This window comes from Cervus elaphus, chromosome 17 (genome assembly GCF_910594005.1).
Source record: "Cervus elaphus chromosome 17, mCerEla1.1, whole genome shotgun sequence".
NCBI classification, from domain to species: Eukaryota; Metazoa; Chordata; class Mammalia; order Artiodactyla; family Cervidae; genus Cervus; species Cervus elaphus.
In genome coordinates, this window is record NC_057831.1 from 27,835,407 (window position 1) to 27,860,118 (window position 24,712).

At 34.9% G+C, this 24,712-nt stretch overlaps 1 protein-coding gene across 4 annotated transcripts in view; it reads left to right on the forward strand.

The window, feature by feature from the left end:
• STPG2 (sperm tail PG-rich repeat containing 2) overlaps positions 1–24,712 on the forward strand; it is a 619,397-nt gene that overhangs the window by 122,224 nt on the left and 472,461 nt on the right. For all 4 annotated transcript variants that reach the window (XM_043871451.1, XM_043871450.1, XM_043871449.1 and 1 more), the window contains 4 exons: positions 4,630–4,737; positions 8,373–8,532; positions 10,510–10,670; positions 17,555–17,647. In XM_043871451.1, the coding sequence (XP_043727386.1) occupies positions 4,630–4,737; positions 8,373–8,532; positions 10,510–10,670; positions 17,555–17,647 (522 nt within the window). The remainder of the gene's footprint in view (positions 1–4,629; positions 4,738–8,372; positions 8,533–10,509; positions 10,671–17,554; positions 17,648–24,712) is intronic.

Below are 24,712 nucleotides of genomic sequence, written 5' to 3' on the forward strand. Positions count from 1 at the left end.
TTGATTCCAGCTTGTGCTTCATCCAGCCCAGCATTTCTTATGATGTACTCTGCATATAAGCTAAATAAGCAGGGTGACAATATACAGCCTTGACGTACTCCTTTTCCTATTTGGAACCAGTCTGTTTTTCCATGTCCAGTTCTAACTGTTGCTTCCTGACCTGCATACAGATTTCTCAAGAGGCAGGTCAGGTGGTCTGGCATTCCCATCTCTAAGAATTTTCCAGTTTGTTGTGATCCATACAGTCAAAGGCTTTGACATAGTCAATAAAGCAGAAATAGATGTTTTTCTGGAATTCTCTTGCTTTTTTGATGATTCAGTGGATGTTGGCAATTTGATCTCTGGTTCCTCTGCCTTTTCTAAATCCAGCTTAGACATCTGGAAGTTCATGGTTCACGTGCTGTTGACCCCTGGCTTGGAGAATTTTGAGCCTTGCTTTGTTAGAGTGTGAGATGAGTGTAATTGTGTGCTAGTTTGAGCATTTCTTTGGCATTGCCTTTCTTAGGGATCGGAATGAAAACTGACCTTTTCTAGTTCTGTGGCCACTGCTAAGTTTTCCAAATTTCCTGGCATAGTGAGTGCAGCACTTTCACAGCACCATCTTTCAGGATTTGACATAATAGCTCAACTGGAATTCCATCACCTCCACTAGCTTTGTTTGTAGTGATGCTTCCTAAGGCCCAGTTGACTTCACATTCCAGGATGTCTGGCTCTAGGTGAGTGATCATACCATCATGATTATCTGGGTTGTGAAGGTCTTTTTGTATAGTTCTTCTGTGTGTTCTTGCCACCTCTTTGTAATATCTTCTGCTTCTGTTAGGTCCATACCATTTCTGTCTTTTTTTGAGCCCATCTGTGCATGAAACGTTCACTTGGTATCTCCAGTTTTCTTCAAGAAAATATAATTATAGAGTTTAATTATAGAATTTAAAGTTATAGAACTGAGCTGGAAGAAATATCTGGAAGCCTGGTCTCACAATAGCCCTTGTTTACAGAAGGGGATTCTGGAACTCTAGGGAAAAATGGCAGTTGTGGAAACACTGGAAAGTCATTGTACCTGCAGGGTCCTAGCAGTGTGTTTTTAACTATTTTAGCCTTCAGTTGTGATTGCACATTAACATTAAACAGAAAGCTTTTAAAAATTTTAATAATGCCTGGATCTCATTTCTATTTGCTTTAGTTTGAATAAAGTAGAATGAGGCATTATTATTTTTAAATGTTCCCCCAATAATTCTCTTGTAAAGCATGGGTTGAGATCTAGTGTAAGCTTCTCAAAAGCAAAGCCCATGCTTTATTTATTAGTATGTACACTGCTTTGTACATAGTAAGCTTTTAGTACTTTCTGTAAAAATAATCATCATCACTGATGGTGACTCCAAGTTAGACGAGTAAAGTTAAACTGTATGACTTTCCTCAGTCCCCATAACTTCTACACACCATCTGATCAAAGGAGTGATTATACCCTAGTTTTTAAAGAGGGCTTTTTTTTTTTGATCAAATCCTAGGCATTTTACTTCATCTGTAGACATTTCGGTAGTGACCTCCGATAGTCTTTAAAAAACCAAATAATTATCTTAAAAAATTAACAGTGTTTACTTACTATGATAGATTTTTAATTTGTGTTCAAATTTCCAGTGTCTCATAAATATTAGAAACAGGATCCACAGAATGTCCATGCATTGCCATTGGTATTGATTGATACATCTCTCTTGCTCTCGCCCTCTTTTCTTCTCTCTCCTTTCCTTGCAGTTATTTGTTGAGCAATTTATTTGTCCTGTAATTTCCTACAAGAGGTGCTAAGTGCATCCGCCTCAAGCATATTCCTTTGCCTGGGAATAAGTGCCCGCTTTATAAGTGACTGTGTGTCCTTCCATTAGGTAGCACATGCTCTAAAGAGGGTCATTTTTATTAGGTTGTACATGAAAAGATTACATAAACAATCTGCCGCAGTAATCTTTAAGTTTTCTTCTTAAAGCAGGATACTTTCAAGATCTAAGCCTTCTGCTTTAAGATAGATGTGCTTTGCAGAAAAAGCTGTGGTAGGGACCCCTTTTTGGCTGAGCTGTGGTTCTTTATTGTGCTTGAGAATCCTCTGAGGCTTGTTAAAAGTGTAGATTCCTGTGTCCAAAAAGATTCTGATTCAAGATCTCAGAGGAGACATTGGGAGGCCATGTACTTAACAGATCGATATCAGTGCAGGTGTTTTGTTGATCACAGTTTGTAAAAGCAGGGTAAATATCCCAGCATGTTCATCCTGGGTCTAGGGTTTGGGCTTTGCAGAGTTCACTTTACCTTCTCACACTGTCACAAAGGGAGACCTGCCTTGCAGTGGTCAGTGTCTCACAGTCCTATTTTGGAACTTATTTATAATTGGCTTATTAAATTCTAACTTTTTATAAGTAAAGACCTGATTTTACTATTCTGTGTTATTTTAGTGAAGCAAAGTTCAGTTATTAGCAACATTATGGAAAACAGAAAAAAAGGAAAAGGAAGTATTTATTGAAGAGGTCAAGTGTTCATTTAGTCTTTCAGTGAAATAGTTCTCAAGACTAAGTATATTCACTTACCTCATTATTCACACTTAGTCTTTTCCCTATGCTCCATATTAATGACCACCTAGACAACTGTTCAGAACGGGAGGAAAGGAGTAGTAGTCCCTGTTTGTCAGTAGCTACTTATTTTTTTATCATGCCTGCCTATACAGGGAGAAAACCAATACAGCATATCTGTAAAATTCAATAAAACAGATTACATCATGTATTTTTTTGTATTTGATACATATTTCATTTATATACACTCAGAATGATACAGAAATTTTTTTCTTCTGAATGTAACTTTCTGCAAGTTCATTGAAAAAACAATCTTAGATGCCATGACCAAAGTGAATCTTTCTGTCAGCCATCAAATAATTGCATAAATCTGTTCATTTGAGACAATACAATATGGACTTTTCCATACATTTTTAGAATCTAATTTGTTTGTAAGAAGAGTTATTTATGTATAAGAATTTCTCCTGAAGAATTTTTCAAATTTTTTTTCACTTAAATTATAGATATTTTACTTATTATTACAAATGGATAATGCTATTCTTTGGAGACATATTAGTTCCCAGAGGGACATATCTTCTAAAATCATGATATGGCCACTGAAAATGTAAGATTCAATGCATGAGTTCATTCAGATATTTACTGAGCACCTCATATGCCCCAGCTACTATTCTTCTGTTCTCTAAAGATACAGCAACCAATGAAACAGAAAAAAAAAAACAAAGCAAAACTGCTCTCTTGGAGCTTACAACATAGCAGGAAATGATATTTTGGGTAGTAAAAAATGATAAGGTTGAAAAATAGGTAGGAGAGGGAACAGGGGTTGTTTGGGGGAAGCAATGAAATTTTAGTTTGGGTTGCCTGGGAATGGCTCAATGAGAAGGTAACGTTGAGTAGTGAACTGATTGAATTGAAAGAGTGAGCCTTGGAGCTATCTAGGAGAACATTCCTAGCAAGGAGAAAGGTAAGTGCAAAGGTCCTTAGGTGAACATATGATTGATTTTTTGGGAAACAGTGAATAGAGTGGAGAGAGTAGTAGGAGAGGAGGTTGGAGTGGTAAAAGTGTCTCTGGAAGTGAGATTCATTTCATATTTATGATCTTGTTTTTTTGTTTTTTGTTTTTTTTTGCTGGAAGTGAGATTGAAAACCACTGAATGGATTTGAGAAGGGGGGTGATGTAATCTGACTAAGGGCCTTAACTGGACCCATTGCTAGGTTCTGTAGTAGAAACAGACTGAAGATGGGCAATATTTGAAGCAGGGGAGGTGGTTAGGAAGATTTTTACAGTAACCTGGATAAGAGATGGTGGCTTGGATCAGAGTACTTGTAGAGGTTGGGAGACATGGTTGGATTTTGATGTATTATAATAATAAAGGTGACAGAATTAATTGATAGAATTTCATTTTGCATCCAAGTTATAAGTCCAGTATTTAATTCATACATCAATGTATAATTCTTTCAACTATAGAAAAGTAGGAGCATTATATATGAAGCAGATGATTTAAATCTAACTTTTTATATACTATGAAAGGTACTTTATCAAGGTAACTAAAATATTTGATGATGAATAAATAGTACTTCCTGATACATATTTATATTTTATTAGCAGGATAATTAAAACTCAATCTCTCTATTTACTGAGTTAATTTTATCTCTTGTAAAGTATCTAGTTAAAAGATTAATGTCTTATATCTTCTAACATTTGTAGTTAAAATAGAAGAGCTGGTTGTATAAAGTTAAATGGAAGAATATAGTTATTTAATGTAATGTTTAATCACGTGAAGAGCTCAGATAATTTTTTTTTTCTGAGATCTATCAGTAGAGGGCAGCAAAGTTTTAAGCAGTGTGTTTTTATGTTCCTGGGAGGCTTTGCAAAGGAAAGCAAAGCCTTCCTCTCTCTCTCTTTCTTTTTTTTTTTTGTTGCTCTTAAGAAGTTTGTTCTGGCTTGCTTTTTAATGAAGAGCTTTGGTCATATCACTTAAAAGCCCTCTAGTTTTGGTTCAGATATTTAACCAACTGTTCCCTTAGGTGCTATAGATGCTTTCTTAATGAGAGCATGTCTTTTTTTCTTTCTGTAATTTAGGGAGTACCAGGGCCAGGAAAATATGACATTAAGAGTCAATTTCAGAAGAATAAAAGTACAACATCAAATGTAAATGATGCATCACCTGCTTTTCTTTCTCAATCCCAGGTAATGTTCTACAGTTATTTCACAGATAGAGGATAATAGGTAAAAGGTGACACTAGCAACAAATTCAGTGGTGTTAGGGAGATTATAAAAAGAAAAGTGGTATATAAACAAATTGGGAACAGATATAATCTAGGCAAATCATATTGCCAAAAATGTGGGTAGACTTAAATGACATAAGATTACAATATTAAGAATATTGCAGAGATTAGTATTCAAATTGTAATTTTTATTAAACATTTTTACTAAGGAAATTTGCATATGTGAAAGTTCAGTTTATCTTATAAGAAATTCTAGTCTGGGTTTTAAAATATATTTTGCTAATGAGTATATGACTGGAAGGTGATCAAACCAGTCATGAAACATCATGAAAAATGCTGGGCTGAATGAAGCACAAGCTGGAATCAAGATTGCCAGGAGAAATGTCAATAACCTCAGATATGCAGATGACACCACCCTTATGGCAGAAAGTGAAGAGGAACTAAAGAACCTCTTGATGAAAGTGAAAGAGGAGAGTGAAAATGTTGGCTTGAAATCCAACATTCAGAAAACTAAGATCATGGCATCTGGTCCCATCACTTCATGGCAAATAAATGGGGAAACGGTGGAAACAGTGACAGACTATTTTTGGGGGCTCCAAAATCACTGCAGATAGTGACTGCACCCATGAAATCAGAAGACACTCCTTAAAAGAAAAGGTATGACCAACATAGCATATTAAAAAGCAGAGACATTACTTTGCCAGCAAAGGCCCATCTAGTCAAGGCTATGGTTTTTCCAGTGGTCATATATGGATGTGAGAGTTGGACTATAAAGAAATCTGAGCACCGAAGAATTGATGCTTTTGAACTGTGGTGCTAGAGAAGACTCTTGAGAGTCCCTTGGACTGCAAGGAGATCCAACCAGTCCATCCTAAAGGAGATCAGTCCTGAATATTCATTAGAAGGACTGATGCTCAAGCTGAAGCTCCAACACTTTGGCCACCTGATGGGAAGAGCTGACTCATTTGAAAAGACCCTGATGCTGGGAAAGATTGAAGGCAGGAGGAGAAGGGGGCAAGAGAAGGTGAGATGGTTGGATGGCATCACTGACTTAATGGTCATGAGTTTTAGCAAACTCCAAAGATAGTGAAGGACAGGGAAGCCTGGCATGCTGCAGTCTATGGGATTCTAAGAGACAGACATCACTGAGTGAGTGAACAACAACAACAATGAATATTTGAAGTGTTAACATGTAATCTATGAGAATATGTCAGTCTTTTGGAGAAGGTTCTGAAGGCTTTATGGAGCCTGGTCATAAGTCATATCTAAACCTGCCATTGGGGCGTTAGTGATGCAAAAGTCTATTTCACAGTAATCATATTCTCCAAGGTCTATATTTAGGGGACTTGAATTGAAGGTGTCTAAGCTATTTCTTAGGCAAGAACATTATAATAATAACAAACCTTTATAATGTGGCACTGTCTGGATCAAGTAGTTGTGATATTTCTCCAGTTGTACTGTGTAAAACTCTGATTATCTTACTTAACTAGGGAAGGTTATTAACCTTTAGATGACTGCATGTGATTACTTTGGTTTCATTGTACTTAAGAGACACCTCCTTGGAGACAGGTAGATTGCAGGTATATTTTGGAGACATAATTAACATGACTTTTTAATGAGTTAATGTTGTGGTAAGGGACTAAGAAGAATCAAGAATGAATACTAGGTTTCTGCCTTGAGCAGCTTGATGGTACTTAAGGTACAACACAGAATGGATGTAGGGGAGTGAGATACTGTGTGTGCCCTTGATTTTTAAAAATCACATTTTTGCAACTAGAACTTTCAGTTTTTATGCTGTTCTGTTCATCTAATGTATAGTCCTAATGTGACATCACTTGGCATCAATTATAATGTTTTAAATATATTTTTCAGAAATGAAAAGGAATATGGTCAGTTTTGCTTAAGGGATTCTGAAGTGAAAGATGTGGAAGAGTTAAAACCAACAGGACTGCCTGCTAGGGTAGTGTTAGTGTTTAGTTGAATATAGAAAGATTTATTAATGACTATGATTGAAAAAGCAATAATGCGATTAGCTAGGTGGACTTAGAAGACAATTTTTGTTTTTTAGGAATAAAGACATATCATGTTTCTGGGATACTTATTTTAAAAAGTCATCGACTTAAGGAGTTGTCTGGTATTTTATCTAAATGCATTGAATTTTCTTATGTCTTCAACTAGTAATGTTTAAAACATAAGATTTTCTTCATAATAATGCTTCTCAACTTTTGCTGCAAGTTAGAATATTTTGGGAAATTTTAATACAAATCCAATTGCTTTCTTTTCTGTCTCCCAGAAATTGATGGAGCTGGTCCAGAATAGGGCCCAGGCAGGCATCAATTTTTTTTTTTTTTTTAAACTCGTCAAGAAATGCAGCCAGGGTTGAATGTTACCATTTAAAAATATTGTACTCAGCATTTAAATAATAAGATAGTATTTAGGAAGGCTTTGGAAATGTTTCTACATGAAAGGAAGCTAAAAGCAACATCTGAGCCTAGACTAGATGATGTATTGGACAGGAAAATTGTATTAGAGGTATAATTAGATCAACTGACAGATTTGGAATATGAATGGTAGATTAAATAAAAGTCTTATATCATTGCTACATTTAAGAAAATACATGTAAGAAAATATCCCTATTTTTAGTAAATGCACACAAAGGATTTAGGGAGAAAGGGCCATAACACAACATACGTAACTTTCCATTAAATACTTCTGTGTGTGTGTGTGTGTGGAGAGACAGAGAGAGGGAGTAGTAGACATACAAACACAAAAGCAGAAATAAAGTGGACAAATGAAAAAAGTGAATGGCATATTAACAGTAGGTGAATCTGGATAAACATGGCACAGGTATTTTCTGTATTATTTTTATTTATAACTTTGAATATTCCAAATTTTAAATTAATTCTAAATAAAGTTAAAAAATAAATTATACAATGCTATATTTCATAAGATTTCATAGTTTACGTACAGATTCATTTAATCAGTCAGTTCAGTTGCTGAGCTGTGCCCGACTCTTTGCGACCCCATGGACTGCAGCACACCAGGCTTCCCTGTAAATGAATATACTAAGTAAGCTTATTATATAAGTTTATAATATAAAAAATTTAACATTATAAGTTAAAGTGATTTATGTACCACTGGAATCTATAAGATTTTTTAAGGTAGCTAATATTGTTGTGTTAATTGAATATACATATTCAGGAACTTTGTCAATTTGTACAGTTTTATTACATAGAAGAAACTGTATTTGATCATATAGACTTTATTTATTATCTTAACTTTCAGACTGTCTTAAATGTGGAGATTGTACATACAGTATCATCTGAAACTCATAATGAGATGATTTCCTTTGAAAAGTCTTTCTGGCTTAGCAAAGTATATAATGCATTACTGTATTAATATACATATGATTTTACTAAAAGTATATATTTTATGTCTTGATAGGTGCAAGATCTTAATTCATCTACATTTTCTTCACTCCATTAAGAAATAAATTAAGCTCCAGATGTTATATTACTAAAAAGGCAGCTTTTAAGTCATGAAATATCAAAATGTACCATTACTTTCTCACTGGCATATTTTCCTGTTCTTCACTAGAGGTTTGTCCCTGTGAAATCAATCACTCCAGCTCCTGGCACATACAATGAATCTCGAACTGCTTTCAAGCCCTTGAAGAAAGCATTGGGATTGAAAAATACCTCATTTGGTCAAAGTGCTGCTCGATTCACACAAGACTCTCAGACAGAGAAAATGCCAGGTTGGAAATTAATTCATATGCATCCACTCTAACTTTATGTAACTTAATATTGTTAACAAGATGGATGCACTAGAAAGTACAGTTTTTTTTTGTTCTGTGGGTTGTGTTGTTAATTTAAGTCAATATTTTTTTTTTAAGCATTGACTATACACTGAACTCAGATAAAAATAATGTGTAATTTTAGTAAGATTTTAATTTAACTTATCCCATATCTTAGCTGTAATTTTCTGTTGCTTTCCTTTTTTCAATAAAGTTCCTAATTTTCTCTTGGTAGATGAACATATATCACATATTAACTATGTGGTCACTGCCAGTAATGTAACTTATGATATTCAGTTTTGTTAGAATTTTATTTTGGGGGATGTCCAATCATATGTTCTACTATTCTCAGTGGGTATTCTTTTATATATATGTGTATATATATATATATATATATAATATATATGTTATATATAATTATATACATTTATATATCATTATTATATATAATATGTTATATATTTATATATATAGAAATGTACTAGATTACAGTGGATTATCTTTATATATCTAAGAGTATACACAAAAATAACCATAGAGCTTCCCAGGGGGCTCAGTGGGTAAAGAATTCACCTTCAGTGCAGGAGACGTGGGTTTGATCCCTGGGTTGGGAAGATCCCCTGGAGGAAGGCCTGGCGACCAACTCCAGTCTTCTTGCCTGGAGAATCCCGCGGACAGAGGAGCCTGGTGGGCTACAGTCCATGGGGTCACAGAGAGTTGGAAACAAGTAACGGAGCACACACACACTAACATATAGGTTGTCTGTTGCTGCATGACAAACTTAGTGTCTTAAAATATTTTTTCTATCATATCTCATTAGTTTGTGGGGTTTCTAGAAGGCAGAGTTCAGATGAGACTGTCATTCAGAGAGAGTGCATAGCTCCAGCATTGCTGCCCCAGGGTAGTTGATCTTTTGACATAGGAGCTCAGGGCTCCGTGAGACCTGGTAGGATGCTGCAAGACTTCTTATGACTGACCGTCGTCAGAAAATCCCAGGACGTCATTTCTGCTACATTCTATTAGTCAGTCAAATGACCCAGGGTAGCCCATATTGAACAGAAGGACATGAAACTTTATCTCTCAATGACATGGACAGCAAAGAATTGATAACCATTTCTAAAATTTTATATAAATGGAATCATACATTATTAGAATTTTGTGTATCATCGTTCACTTGGCATGATGTTTTTGAGTTCATTCATGTTGCTGCATTTATTTTTGTTTTTATTATTGAGTAGTATTCCATTGTTTGGGTGTAGCACATTTTGTTTATCTGCTCACCAGCTGATGGACATTTGGTTTGTTTTCACTTCTCTTGGAGAAATAATTAGAAGTAGAATTTCTGGGTCATATGGTAAGTATAAGTTTAACTTTGTAAGAAGTTGACAAATTGTTTTTCAAAGTAGCAAAGCACTTTGCATTCCTGTCAGCAGTATATGAGAAGTCTTTCTAAAAAAATTGCCTAAAGTTACTCAGTTTATAAGAAAGACGTATATAAACAACAGAATACTGCTCAGCCATAAGAAGAGTGAACTTTTGCCTTTTGCAGCAATATAGATCGACTTTGAGGATATTATGCTAAATGAAATGTCAGAGAAGAAAAGTACAGTATGATATCATTTATATGTGAAACCTGAAAAATACAACAAACTAAATACATAAACTGAATAAAACAAAAAAGAAGCAGACTCACAGATAAAGAGAACAAACTAGTTTTTCCCAGTGAGGAGAGGGCAGAGGGCAGGAGTACAGAGGCAGGGATGAGTAAAAGGGTGTGTGAGAAATCAGGTGTGTGAAACTTTTGAAAACTTTAAAGCACTACAGAATTTAAAGACTCATTCAATAAATGCAATACAATAAAATAAATAGTAAAGTTACTAAGTTTAAAAGAATTAAAAGGTTGCTTATTATTATATATTATATTCTTCATAATTCTAGGTCCAGGGTTTTATAATATTCAAAACAATACATTCATCGACAACTTTAGCCATACCTCCTGGAAGAAACCAAAGAAAAGTGCATTTGGTTCTTCTGTTCCTCGGACTCTATTCCTGGTTCAGAAAGAAGTTTTTACTACTCCTGGGCCTGCTGATTATAAGGTAATATGTGAATACCAAAATTATATTATTTATATCTCATGCAAAGAATTTAGAGTTTTCAAAATTACCTGTGGTATATGTACCTCATTATTATAAGCCATACTGTTATTGTTAAAATTATTTACGTGTGGTCAATTACGGCATTGAAAACAAAAATTAATTTGGTTCAAGCTATGCTTATAATTTCTTTTTAAAAAATAGATCTTATTTGGGAATTCCCCGGTGGTTAGGTCACCATGCTTTCACAGCTGAAAGTGTGCAGGTGCAAGTTCAGTCCCTGGTAGGGAAATTGTGATCTCACAAGCCATGTGGTATGGTTAAAAAGAAGTCTTATTATTTACCTCTTTGAAGATCTCATATACTTTTGGCATTTGGAATTTTCCCGGACCAGATATCGAACCCATGCCCACTGCACTGGCAGGTGAATTCTTATCCACTGTACCTGCAGTGAAGTCCTCACTTCAGTTCGGTTCAGTCGCTCAGTCATGTCTGACTCTTTGCAACCCCATAGACTGCAGCACACCAGGCCTCCCTGTCCATCACCAACTCCCGGAGTATACTCAAACTCATGTCCATTGAGTTGGTGATGCCATCCAACCATCTCATCCTCTGTCATCCCCTTCTCCTCCCACCTTCAGTCTTTCCCAGCAGCAAGGTCTTTTCCAATGAGTCAGTTCTTCACATCAGGTGGCCAAAGTATTGGAGTTTCAGCTTCAGCATCAGTCCTTCTAATGAACACTCAGGACTGATTTCCTTTAGGATGGACTGATTGGATCTCTTTTCAGTCCAAGAAACTCTCAAGAGTCTTCTCCAACACTACAGTTCAAAAGCATCAGTTCTTCAGCACTCAGCTGAAAGCACTTCAGCTTTCTTTATAGGCCAACTCTCACATCCATACATGACTACTGGAAAAACCATAGCCTTGACTAGATGGACCTTTTTAGCAAAGTAATGTCTCTGCTTTTTAATATGCTGTCTACGTTGGTCATACCTTTTCTTCCAAGGAGTAAATGTCTTTTAATTTCGTGGCTGCAGTCACCATCTGCAGTGATTTTGGAGCCCCCAAAAATAAAGTCTGCCACTGTTTCCACTGTTTCCCCATTTATTTGCCATGAAGTGATGGGACCAGATGCCACGATCTTAGTTTTCTGAATCTTGGGTTTTAAGCCAACTTCTTCTATCTCCTCTTTCACTTTCAACAAGAGGCTCTTTAGTTCTTCTTCACTTTGTCATAAGGGTAGTGTCATCTGCATATCGGAGGTTATTGACATTTCTTTCGGCAATCTTGATTCCAGCTTGTGCTTCATCCAGCTCAAAATTTCGCATGATATATTCTGTATATAAGTTAAATAAGCAGGGTGATGATATATAGCCTTGATGTACTCCTTTTCCTATTTGGAACCAGTCTGTTGTTCCATGTCCAGTTCTAACTGTTACTTCTTGACCTGCGTACAGATTTCTCAAGAGGCAGGTCAGGTGGTCTGGTATTCCCATCTCTTTCAGAATTTTCCACAGTTTATTGTGATCCACACAGTCAAAGGCTTTGACATAGTCAATAAAGCAGAAGTAGATGCTTTTCTGGAACTCTCTTGCTTTTTTGATGATCCAGCGGATCTTGGAAATTTGATCTCTGGTTCCTCTGCCTTTTCTAAATCCAGCTTGAACATCTGGAAGTTCACGGTTCATGTACAGTTGAAGCCTGGCTTGGAGAATTTTGAGCAATACTTTGCTAGCATGTGGGATGAGTACCATTGTGCGGTAGTTTGATCATTCTTTGACATTGTCTTTCTTTGGGATTGGAATGAAAACTGAACTTTTCCAGTCCTGTGGCCACTGCTGAATTTTCCATATTTGCTGGCATATTGAGTACCGTGTGTTCACAGCGTCATCTTTTAGGATTTGAAATAGCTCAACTGGAATTCCATCACCTCCACTAGCTTTGTTTGTAGTGATGCTTTGTAAGCCCCACTTGGCTTCATATTCCAGGATGTCTGGCTCTAGGTGAGTTATCAAACCATCGTGATTATCTGGGTTGTGAAGATCTTTTTTGTATAGTTCTTCTGTGTTTTCTTGCCACGTCTTCTTAATATCGTCTGCTTCTGTTAGGTCCATACCATTTCTGTCCTTTATTGAGCTCATCTTTGCATGAAATATTCCCTCGGTATCTCTAATTTTCTTGAAGAGATCTCTAGTCTTTCTTATTCTATTGTTTTCCTCTACTTCTTTGCACTGATCACTGAGGAAGGCTTTCTTATCTCTCCTGGCTATTCTTTGGAACTCTGCATTCAAATGGGAATATCTTTCCTTTTCTCCATTGCTTTTTGCTTCTCTTTTCACAGCTATTTGTAAGGCCTCCTCAGACAGCCATTTTACTTTTTTGCATTTCTTTTCCTTGGGGATGGTCTTGATCCCCATCTCCTGTACAATGTCAGGAACCTCTGTCCATAGTTCTTCAGGCATTCTGTCTATCAGATCTAATCCCTTGAATCTATTTCTCACTTCCACTGTATAAAGGCATTTGATTTATGTCATACCTGAATGGTCTAGTGGTTTTCCCTACTTTCTTCAATATTAGTCTGAATTTGGCAATAAGCATGGAGTTCATGATTTGAGCCACAGTCAGCTCCCAGTCTTGTTTTTCCTGACTGTATGGAGCTTCTCCATCTTTGACTGCAAAGAATATAATCAATCTCATTTTGGTATTGACCATCTAGTAATGTCCATGTTAGAGTCTTCTCTTGTGTTCTTGGAAGAGGGTGTTTGCTGTGACTAGTGCGTTCTCTTGGCAAAACTCTATTAGCCTTTGCCCTGCTTCATTCTGTACTCCAAGGCCAAATTTGCCTGTTACTCCAGGTATTTCTAGACTTCCTACTTTTGCATTCCAGTCCCCTATCACTAAGAGGACATCTTTTTTGGGTGTTAATTATAGAAGATCTTGAAGGTCTTCATAGAACTGTTCAACTTCAGCTTCTCCAGCATTACTGGTCGGGGTATACACTTGGATACTATGGTATTGAAGGGAAGTCCTAGACTTTTTTTAAATAGGTCATCTTTAAATTCTCTCTGCAGTTTTATAAAATTTTTGTGTAGATGTCTTACACATTTTTATTATATTTATTCCTCAGTTTTAGATGTTTTTTTAAATGCTATTAAAGTACTGCCTTTTAAACATTTTCATTGTTTAGCTTTCTGTCATTGGTGTCAGGGCTTCCTGGTGGCTCAGATGGTAAAAAATCTGCCTGCAACGTGGGAGGCCCTGGTTTGAATCCTGGGTGGCAAGATCTGCTGGAGAAGGAAATGGCAGTACACTCCAGTATTCTTGCCTGGAGAATTCCATGGACAGAGGAGCCTGGTATGCTACACTCCATGGGGTCACAAAGAGTCAGACACAGCTGAGCAACTAACAGTTTCCCTTTTTGGTATAAAGAAACGTAATAGTCTTTATTGAAGAATTGCTTTACCAATGGTCCATACTTCTTGCTAGATTAAATGATTAATTCTACTCATTTATTACTAGTTAGAAAAATTTTCTCAAGTTTTTTTTTTCTCCGTTAGTTTCATCTTTTATATATATTTTGTATGTGTATATACACACACATACACACAGGTGAAGAATCCACCTGCTAGTGCCAATGCAGGAGACAGGGGTTTGATCCCTGTGTTAGGAAGATCCCCTGGAGAAGGAAATGGCAACCTACTCCAGTATTTGTGCCTGGAAAATCCCATAGACAGAAGAGCCTGGTGGGCTTGTAGAAGAGTCGAATGTGACTTAGTGACTAGACAACAACAACAGCGTATAAATGTTGACTCTAACCTCCCAACTCATCGCCTCTCCCCTCTTCCCTTGGTGTCCATAGTTTGTTTTCTAAGTCTGTGTCTGCATTTCTTCTTTGAGAATAAGTTCACCTGTACCATTTTTCTAGATTTTACATATGAGTGATGTTATATGATATTTTTCTCTTTCTTCATTCAGAGTTCAGATTTAAAAAGATATCTTAAAGCATGTATATATAATTATTCATTTTTCTCATCACTGAAGTTGAGAAAGCTTAAAAGAATGTATATATGGGAAAGTTAAAGTAGCTAAAAATTCAGGTTGAAAATATGGAAAGAGTAGATATGTGGATATTCTGTACATAGTATATAAACAGTAGTTAAACATTGGGGAAGTTTGAACATAGTTGTCAGTCATAAAAGGGCATGTACAGAACTTTGGAACTATGTCTGTCCTATAGTACACACTCAGGAAGTAATAATTGAATAAATGAATACAACAGTGAGCACAGAAATATGATCTAGGAAGCTTAAAGAGAAGAACAATTTATTGTAAAAATTGATAAAGAAAATGAAAATGGGGACTTCCCTGGCGGTCCAATGGCTAAGATTCTGTGCTCCCAGAATCCTGTGGGGTAGGGTAGATGATATAGGCATAGCAGAGCCCCTGAATTACTGAACAAGATTGGATTCTCCTATCAATAGGAGCAAATGATTTTCAACACAGAAAGTATGGAACACACATAGTTGAAAATTGAATGTTAAATACTTAGTGTATAATATAGGGACTTTAAGTGGTATTATCTGCTAATAGAAAGATTTTGTATTTTTCTCTGCAAAACAGATGAAGAGATCACCTTAATCTAATCATGGTTTGTGTTACAGTTTTTCCAGGGCTTAGTTTACCTCCTGTGTTCATTGTATAAAGTATGGTCCTCTGGGGATTTCAACTGTGAGCCGGATGTGTTTGACCACTCCCACCCCCATGTTCTGAATTCTAATATTTAATAACTCCTCGTTTCAGAGTTTTAGCTTAGATTTTTAGCATTATCCTGCTTCTAATCCCCTTGCTAACATCTTAAGGGGAAAACAAATCATGTGTTTTGAGGCACTTCAAATCCAGTTTTGTCATGTGGCCCAACAAGACCATAATAAACTTATTTTCCAGCTCCTTAATAGTAGCCCTCTGCCAGATCTAAACCCAGATTCTTTCTGTCCTGTTATTAGCAATTATCCCAGGAGAAAAAAAGCACCTACAGATTGATAGATAACCTTTCAGAGATTCTGTCCTCTTCAGAATCTTAACCCCTCTTGTCTGTGCTGGCAACTCTTCACAGCCCTGTGAAGACTTAAAAATATATATTTTATCAGGGTTTATAACAAATACATCATATTTAGAACAAATAAAAATTCAGTTCTGTTTTGTTATATTTTATATGGATTAATTTGGTAAAAATACAAAATTGTAGTGTTCTGCAAACTACATTCCCTCTAAAGCCAAAGTCATCCAATGAGTTATACATTTTTTGAGCTTGTTAATTTCTACTTTAAACAGTAAAAATTGCAAAATGCTTTTGAGCTTATTTCATAATTTCTAATACCACATACATGATAATAATACATTATTATGAAAGTGGATTGTTTTTCAGTTTCAATAAATTTAAAAATCACATGAAATAATGCTGGCTCAGATGCTGTTTGAAGGGTTTCACATCTCTACAAGATGTAAAGTGTGATTTTTCTGTTTTTGAAAGTGACAGAAACTACCTATTTATTTCTGAGTGACTATGCAGGAATAAAACATGAAGGAAAGACTAGAGAAGCACCAGCTTCAGCATAGTGAAGCATATAGTTCCAAAGATACAGTGAGAGGTGGATTTTTTAGTAGATCAATGTTCCTGAAAAAATGAGCAGAGACAGAAATATCTAACTATTGTACTAGGTGTTAAATTCTGAAGTGTTAAATGCAAATATAAAATTCTGAAATAAAAATAGTGAAGTGTATAAAAAACAGGAAAATAAATCCTCATCCTTTTTGTATATAAAAAAAATGTTACTGTTGGTTATATGCTTTAAATTATTAGATGAATACGAATGACTGAATTGTGTAATAAATTAGGAGTATAATATGAGCATTAATTAATTGCTAATTAAAATTTTAGATAATCACCTTCCTCTAGCCTATTAATTTGCATCTTCAATGCATATAAGGAATTATATTTAAGAAAGTGTGGCTCATTTTACTAGAAAATTTATTAATCCAGGATTGCCACATAATCAATTTAAATAGTTAATATATTTCTAGTTCATGTATTAATAATCAGGTAGTAACAAATAATACTATATAATTGACCAAATATCTTATATACTATTGATATTACAACCTGCTAGTTACGAATCAGGACAAGAACTGGTTCTGAATTTAACTTTACAGTGTAGGTAATACAGTCAAAGAGTTAGTTGCTCAGTCATGTCCAACTCTTTGTGACCCCATGGACTGTATAGCCCACCAAGCTCCTCTGTCTGTGGGATTCTCCAGGCAAGAATATTGAAGTGGGTTGCCATTCCCTTCTCCGGGGAATCTTCCTGACCACTCCAGTATTCTTGCCTAGAGAATTCCACGGACAGAGGAGTCTGGTGGGCTACAGTCCATGGGGTTGCAAAGGGTCAGACATGACTGAGCAGCTAACACTTCCACTTTCTTAGCCATACTCTAATGTTAAATTCAGAACCAGTTCTTATCCTGATTCATAATTAGCAGGCTGTAATTTGCCCCTAAATATGTTTAAATAATGTATGCAGAGCCATATTACTTTCCGAGTTCATATAATCAACCCTTTTCCCATTTGAATGTTTCATTGTTAAAATCTTTTACTATATTCCATTTAAAATGTTTAAAAAATAAATGTCTGTATTTAATGATAGCCATATTTTTTTAAAAATTATTTTCTAAATTTAAATTTATTTACTTTTTAATTGAAGGATAATTGCTTTACAGAATTTTGTTCTATATGCTTATTGCAGAGTTATTTATCGTGCCCCTTGTATTGAGAAAAATAAGTGATATATACCTCTTATTTCAACATGTTTTTTATTTCTGGCCTTCACAGGTTCCTGAAATTTGTGATGAACTACCCAACTTGACTAACCGATATGCTGCTTTCTTGTCAAGAACAGAAAGAACTACTAAAGTATCAGATGTGGTAAGAACGCTTTTCTAACCAAATGTGTTTGTAATTTAGGAATCGTGAGGAGACTGTGTAACATAAACATCATATTAGGACCTGAGAGTGGTACCTGGTGGCCCGCTATGACATCTTCAGCCAGTGTGAAACTTCCATATTTTTAAAGTTCAATGAAATTCTTGAAGTTAATCAGAAGTCTAACATTGCTCCATGAGAAAATATTGTATGCAATATTTCCTTTAAGATCGGAGATAATCCATTCTTAGGACAAACAGGAAAATTCGACTTGTATGTGAAGTGTAAGATTTACTTTAAGTTCAAATCAATTTACTCATAAGTGCAAATATTTACCCTTTTCAGTTTGAATCTCTCTTGAAATTTAAGACTCTTGAGCGACATTTTTTAATCCCTGTTATTCTGTGTTTTAAACTGTGTTGATGTGAACTTTGCTACCTGAATTTCCCTTTTTTTAAAATAAATAGCTAATATTGAATAAATTGAAATAAGGAAAGCATGTGAAATTTAAAACTATATACTTAACTAATTCTTTCAAATTAAATTTATTAAAAGATCAAAGTGAAATTTAAAGTTAAAAAGTTAGAATTGTATGTACAGATATTGTTAAAATAAATTTTTATAGAAATTAGACTATCACAGGATGTTATTAGTGACAAGAGCAAAATAGGACCATTAACCAGGTTTTAAAGTATAGCCAGTCAACCAGAGAAGTAGCATTGCCTGCTGAACTAAAATTCTACTGGGTACATAATTACAAGAGTTCATTTACAGTGTTTTCGAATGGTGAAGTAACTTAGAAGTGTAGGAAGAACTCATTTAAATGAAGTAAAATGCAAGCCTAGTTAAATACAGCTGTGAATGTTTAGGAATTTATAGAAATAAAATTAATTTGGTGAGATTCATTCATGAATGGACTTATTTTTTTTCTAAGACATTAGTTGACTGAATCTGAGAGATGGAGTCAAAATTAGCATTAGGTCTAGCAGTGTCTTGACATTTAAGAGATTTTCTAAATTGTTTTAGCACATTATTTCTTCATCTTGAGGAATTTTAGGGTTGTGCTGTGATTCTCAAGTGAGTTATTGTTATACATACCTTTGGATCCATTGTGAAGTATGTCATGAGTAATTTATTACTAATATAAAGCTTTTTAGGGCTTTCCTGGTAGCTCAGTTGATAAAGAATCAGCCTGCAAAAAACTCTGCAGGAAACCAGTGTTTGATCCCTGAGTTGGTAAGATCCCCTGGAGAAGGAAATGGTAACCCACCCCAGTATTCTTGCCTGGGAAATCACATGGACAGAGGATCCTACAGTCCATGGGGTTGCAAGAGTCAGACATGACTTAGCAACGAAGCCTCTATAAAGTTTTTAAGCTTTGGAATATTCAGAATGAATTCAGAGTTATTTCTATTGTAGTATTATAGCTACTGGGAAAAACCAATGCAGATTTCTGAAGGTAATGCGTAGGAATGTATATGTAAATGTTACACCTTATGTTTGTAGTGAAAAAAAGATGATCGAGAAATCTGTTCTAGAGAAAGATGGGTTGCCTACCAGTTGTTTTTACCTAACTTATGCTTGCTTCTTTTACCGTTTATCTCTCACTGCATTTGGAAACTCCTTTTTATTTAAAAAATAATTTGTGTTGAGATATAGTTGATTTATAGTGTTGTTAGCTTCAGGTGTGTACAGCAATGTGACTCTATTATACATACATCCATTCATTTTTGAGATTCATTTCCCATATAGGCTATTACAGAGTATGGAGTCGGGTTCCTTGTGCTATGCACTAGATTGTTCTTAGTTATCTATTTTATATATAGTAGTGAGTATGTGTCAGTCCCAATCTTCCAATTTATCCCTCCCCCTCTTATCCCTAGTAACCATAAGTTTATTTTCTACATATATAACTCTATTTATTTGTAGATAAGTTCATTTTTAGCCTTTTTTGAAGATCCACGTATCAGCAATATCATAATATTTGTCTTTCTCTCTTTGACTTACTTCACTCAGTATGACAATCTTTATGTCCATCCATGTTGCTGCAAATGACAATATTTCATTTTTTATTGGCTGAGTAATATTCCATTTTATATATATGTACCACATCCTCCTTATCTGTTCCTCTGTTGATGGACATTTAGGTTGCTTCCATGTCCTGGCTATTGTAAATAGTACTGCAGTGAACAGTGGGGTGCATGTATGCTTTTTAATTATGTTTTTCCTTGGATATATGCCCAGGAATGGAATTGCTAGATTATACGGTAACCTGATTTTTAGTTTATTGAGGAACCTCCATGCTGTTCTTCATGGTGAATTTACATTGTTACCAGTAGTGTAGGAGGGTTCCCTTTGTTCTAGACCCTTTTCAATTTTTATTGTTTGTAGATTTTTTAAATAGTTATTTTCTTTTTTGGCAAGAAACACTTACATTTAAAACTATTGGTTGGGATTCAGCTTATCCAAAAAGCAACATAGTTTAGTCACATAGAATTCTTTGGATTTTGAATCCTTTCTACAAATGAGAATACCTTTCAAACATGTGGGTATATAATATGTATCTAATGAAAAATTCAGATTATTGATTTCAATATATCAATATTGATCTCAAACTTATATTGATAAAATAATGGGATTAATTTTAAAATTTTCTTATCAAAATATTAGAACATTTACCTCCTATATATTTACATTTTATATATATGGATGTACTACAGTCTTGAAGGAATGCATATAGTTTAATTTTCAATATATTACATAAGAGATTTACATAAAGGTACTTAAAAACCCAGACTTCTGGTTTCATATGAAAGAACATATATGTATGTACACATATATGTCTGTATCTCCCTTCTTTTTACAAGGTCCCAATGAAATAACTTAAAAAAAAACTACAATATAAGCATTAGTTGAATATAAAAAGACAAAGATATTAAAAATATGATAAATTGAAGCTAGACACAAGCCAAACATCTGTTTATTAGGCATTCCAGGAGCAGAATGCTAGGATGGTAGGAAGTATTTGATGTAAAAAACAGTAAGTTATCTTGAAGGGAATAAAGACATGTCTTCAATTAGAAGAGCTCAACAAAATACCACAGACAGATTTTCAAAGACATTTATTTTTTTCTCATTCTCTTGCATTTTCAGAAGACTAGAAATAAAATACCCTTGAAGCTTCCCCAGAGGAAAGTAACTGGGTCACCTACAATGGGATGAGAAACATACTGTTATCAACACTTTCTCATCAGCATTAGAGACTTTTCAGAGCAGGGAATGATGGAATAATATTTTGTAAAATTTCTAAGAGGAGATAATTTTGGATATATTGACAGAATTCTGTCTCTACCCAAAGTTTCAATTAAATGAAACAAGAAAATAATTTTCTGACATGCAAGAGCTTGGAAAGCTTAGTAACTCCACATCCCCATACGTGAAGATGGTCCAGAAAAATTAAAAAAAAAAAAAGGGAACAAGAGAAGGGTGACATAAACATTGAGAACATAAATTGAGAATTTCTGGATGAAGTAGAGAAAAATGGAAAAAATTAATAAAGAAGACATTTTTAGTTCATGCTTGGGACATTCTTCAAAAGTCAGGGGTTTGGTGACCACAGAATTTCATTTACTTCTCTGTTTGGCTGCACTATTTGGTTTGATAGGAAATTATATTGATTGATTTGAAATCAATCTGTATACATTGCAGAGGACTTAATTATAGTATAACAATATAAATATTAAAAACCTTAATATCATTAATAAAGTAATAGATCAAGAAGTGTAAAGTAGGAGACAGAATATGTTGGGTCTTTTATTTCATAGTGCAGAGCTAACAGATGTTATCAAAAATTGAGAAACTACAGTATTAAGCCCTTCCTTATATTTAATTTGTAATGGTAAAATCCGAAGGAAAAAAAATCACACCTCAAACTAAAAAACACAATTACTACTAATTGTGTTTTTTATTTATTGTGTGAATTATTTCTTGGAATGGAACCAGGGAGAGGTTGAGGATAATTTTACCATTTATTTCAGACTCTTGTATTGATTTGATTTTTATTCATGATGTGAAGGTATTTTAAAATAAAAGTAAGAATAATACTCATGATTTTATGATGAGTATGCATTTGGAATGGTATTATGACATACTGGTACCTGTACTGACTCATTTCTCTGCAAACAACCAAAATTCTAGATAAAATAGAAACAAAACATATTCATGAATGCTCCCAAGAATTAGAAAGAGAGGAGGAGTACACAAGCTAAATTAAGGAAGGACCCAGAGTGGCCAGTAGAGCCCTGAAGCCAACTCTCACCCTGAGGGTGTTTGCCAGGCTAGATGACCTTGAGGTTTTATTTGTACAGCCTCAGAGACCTCCAGAGAAAGAAAGAAACCTAGGCAGGTTAAGAGTAAAATGCAAATAAGTCTACCTTTCTTACATACCAAAGAATTTAAAGGAAGTTGGCTGGTGTTGAACTTTTGGTATAGAATGTGTGTTAGGGGAATCAGCCCTGAAATCCTGTTACATTTCACCTTCACTTAATGAGGTGAATTGTTAACACAAAATAGCTGTTACAGATATTAATGAAATAAATTTTATTAATAAAAATAAGAACTAGTGCTTATAATGTGCTTGTTCTATTCCAGAGACCATTTCAAACATAAAGCATGGTACTCATTTGAATGTTATAATTATGGCCATCTTTTAAAATGAGGAAACTGAGTTTAAAGTTTTTTAAGTGGCAAAGTGGTAATTTCAAACTGAGGCAGAGTCTATCAATAGAATCCACTCTCTTAGGGATCTTTTTCTGCTCCTTTCCTCTAACTTGAAGAATTAAGCTTAACTAGAATAAATATGACAATACAATAGATGATTTTTGTGATTTAAGACCAAAGAGATATAACTGTGAAGATCTCAGACATTATTATAAAGGATAGAACTTTTTTTTGAAATGCAAAAGAAAGAAAAGGTTATGTTTATTAGAAACTGATGGAGGATTCAGCGTTATGAAACAATAGTGGAGTTAGTAGCTTTCCTTTAGTTACCGAGGCCAAAAATTAACTAAGGAATATTTATGTAGTGGAAAAATCATTGGAAGAATTTGATGTACTTTCTTAGATTGAGTCATGTCTCAGGGGCATCATTTGGTTAGTGGCAACCTACTATAAAAAAATCACAAAATTATAGCATTTTATAAAAATTAACAAATGAAACACATTAAAATTGCTTGCTGAACAGCTGTGCTACCACTTTTGTCACTTGACAAATGGTATTATAATACTTACAGTTGAGACTGAAGGACATTTTAAAAGTAAATTTCAATTTATGTTTATTCCTATGTTAAATTTATGTTCATTTGATTCGTTAAATATTTTGAATATCATCCCTGAATAAAGTTTAAGAGCAAGTGCTTTGGCATCAGGGAAATGCTTTTCTAGTCTCTACATCTATTTTTTCAAATGTTAAATAGTGATGATAAATTAAGTAGGCATAGCCTGATGGAGTCATAGTAAGAACTAAGTGTCTTACTGCATACAACACTTATTTCATTGTGTTATCCATAGCAAGCTATAAGTAAGTTAGCTATAAAAATTGTGGATGGCAGGGTTATGGCTCAAAGCTAAGTAAATACCATTTCAAAGCCTGTGCTCTCTTTTCATCTTTTTATAATATGAATGAGGAGAATATATTAAAATATGGTAATATCTTTTGCTTTTTATATTTCCTTGTGACATTCACCTTCCACAACCAGAGGCACCCTCTATCTTGCATGGTATTGCTGTGTCAGGAATGCAAAGCAGCAGAAAGAAGAAATGTTCAGTTTTTTACTTTGGAAGCATTTCTTGAAGCTCAATTCAGAGACAATAGTTGTGGGGGCCATGGCTTTATTTGTTGTTGTTCAATTGCTAAGTCATCTCCGACTCTTTGTGACTGCATGGACTGTAGCATGACAAGCTCCTCTGTCCTCCACTATCTCCCAGAGTTTGCTCAAACTCATGTCCATTGAGTCAGTGATGCTATCCAACCATCTCATCCTCTGTTACTCCCTTCTCCTCCTGCCTTCCATCTTTCCCAGCATCAGGGTCTTTTCCAATGAGGTGGCTCTTCGCATCAGGTGGCCAAAGTATTGGAGCTTCAGCATCAGTCCTTCTAATGAATATTCAGAGTTGGTTTCCTTTACGATTGACTGGTTTGATCTCTGACGTCCAAAGGACTCTTGATAGTCTGCAGCATTGCAATTCGAAAGTGTCAGTTTTTCAGCTTTATGATAGAGCCTTAAAAATAATGAAAAATATTTTCTAATTTTCAATTTTCTTTAAATATTCTCGAGCTAGAGTTGACTAAGAGGTCCAACTTCTATATAAATTAGCAATTTATGGATAAAAAACTCAAAATCTTAGCATATAATAAAAATCATTATTCACCAACAAGTTTGCAGGTTTGCTAGAGCAGCTTACTTCAGGCTGCAGGTTTGCTGGGGAGACGCTGCTTCCCTGATGCCATTTCACTGGGGTGGCTCTTAGGAGCAGTGGGAGGTGTATTTAAGCAAAGAAGATCTATATCAGTCAGGATCTAGTCAGGAGACAGAGCCACAGTAGTTATTTTGAGGTAGGGTAGTACATGGAATTGTGGATAATGGAGAACTCAAAAAATCAAAGAGGGAACACTAAAGTATCATGGAACTAGTGACAAACACCACCACCATCCTTAGACCTTGGGGAGCAAAGGGAATTGATTAGAATAATCAAAACTTGAAATCTTGGAGAGACCTTTTAAGGTGATTTAAGTTTGTGAAGAGGATGCACAGCTCAGCTGATGCTAGTGGCTCAGGAGCTCCAAAGAAAGAACCCTTGGGTCTGGGGCACAGACCTTTGTGATCCTGGAGATGGTAAAAATATGTTAGAAATGGGTTTCAGCTGAAATCCATAAGAATCAAAGTTATTCGGACTAAAATCTGTATTCTGTTACTTTTAATCTTTCTTTTCTTACAGTATCTCACTAAACAGGTATAGAAAGTTCTTAGAGTTTTACATAGTTTTTAACGTTTATTTTATTGGCTGCTA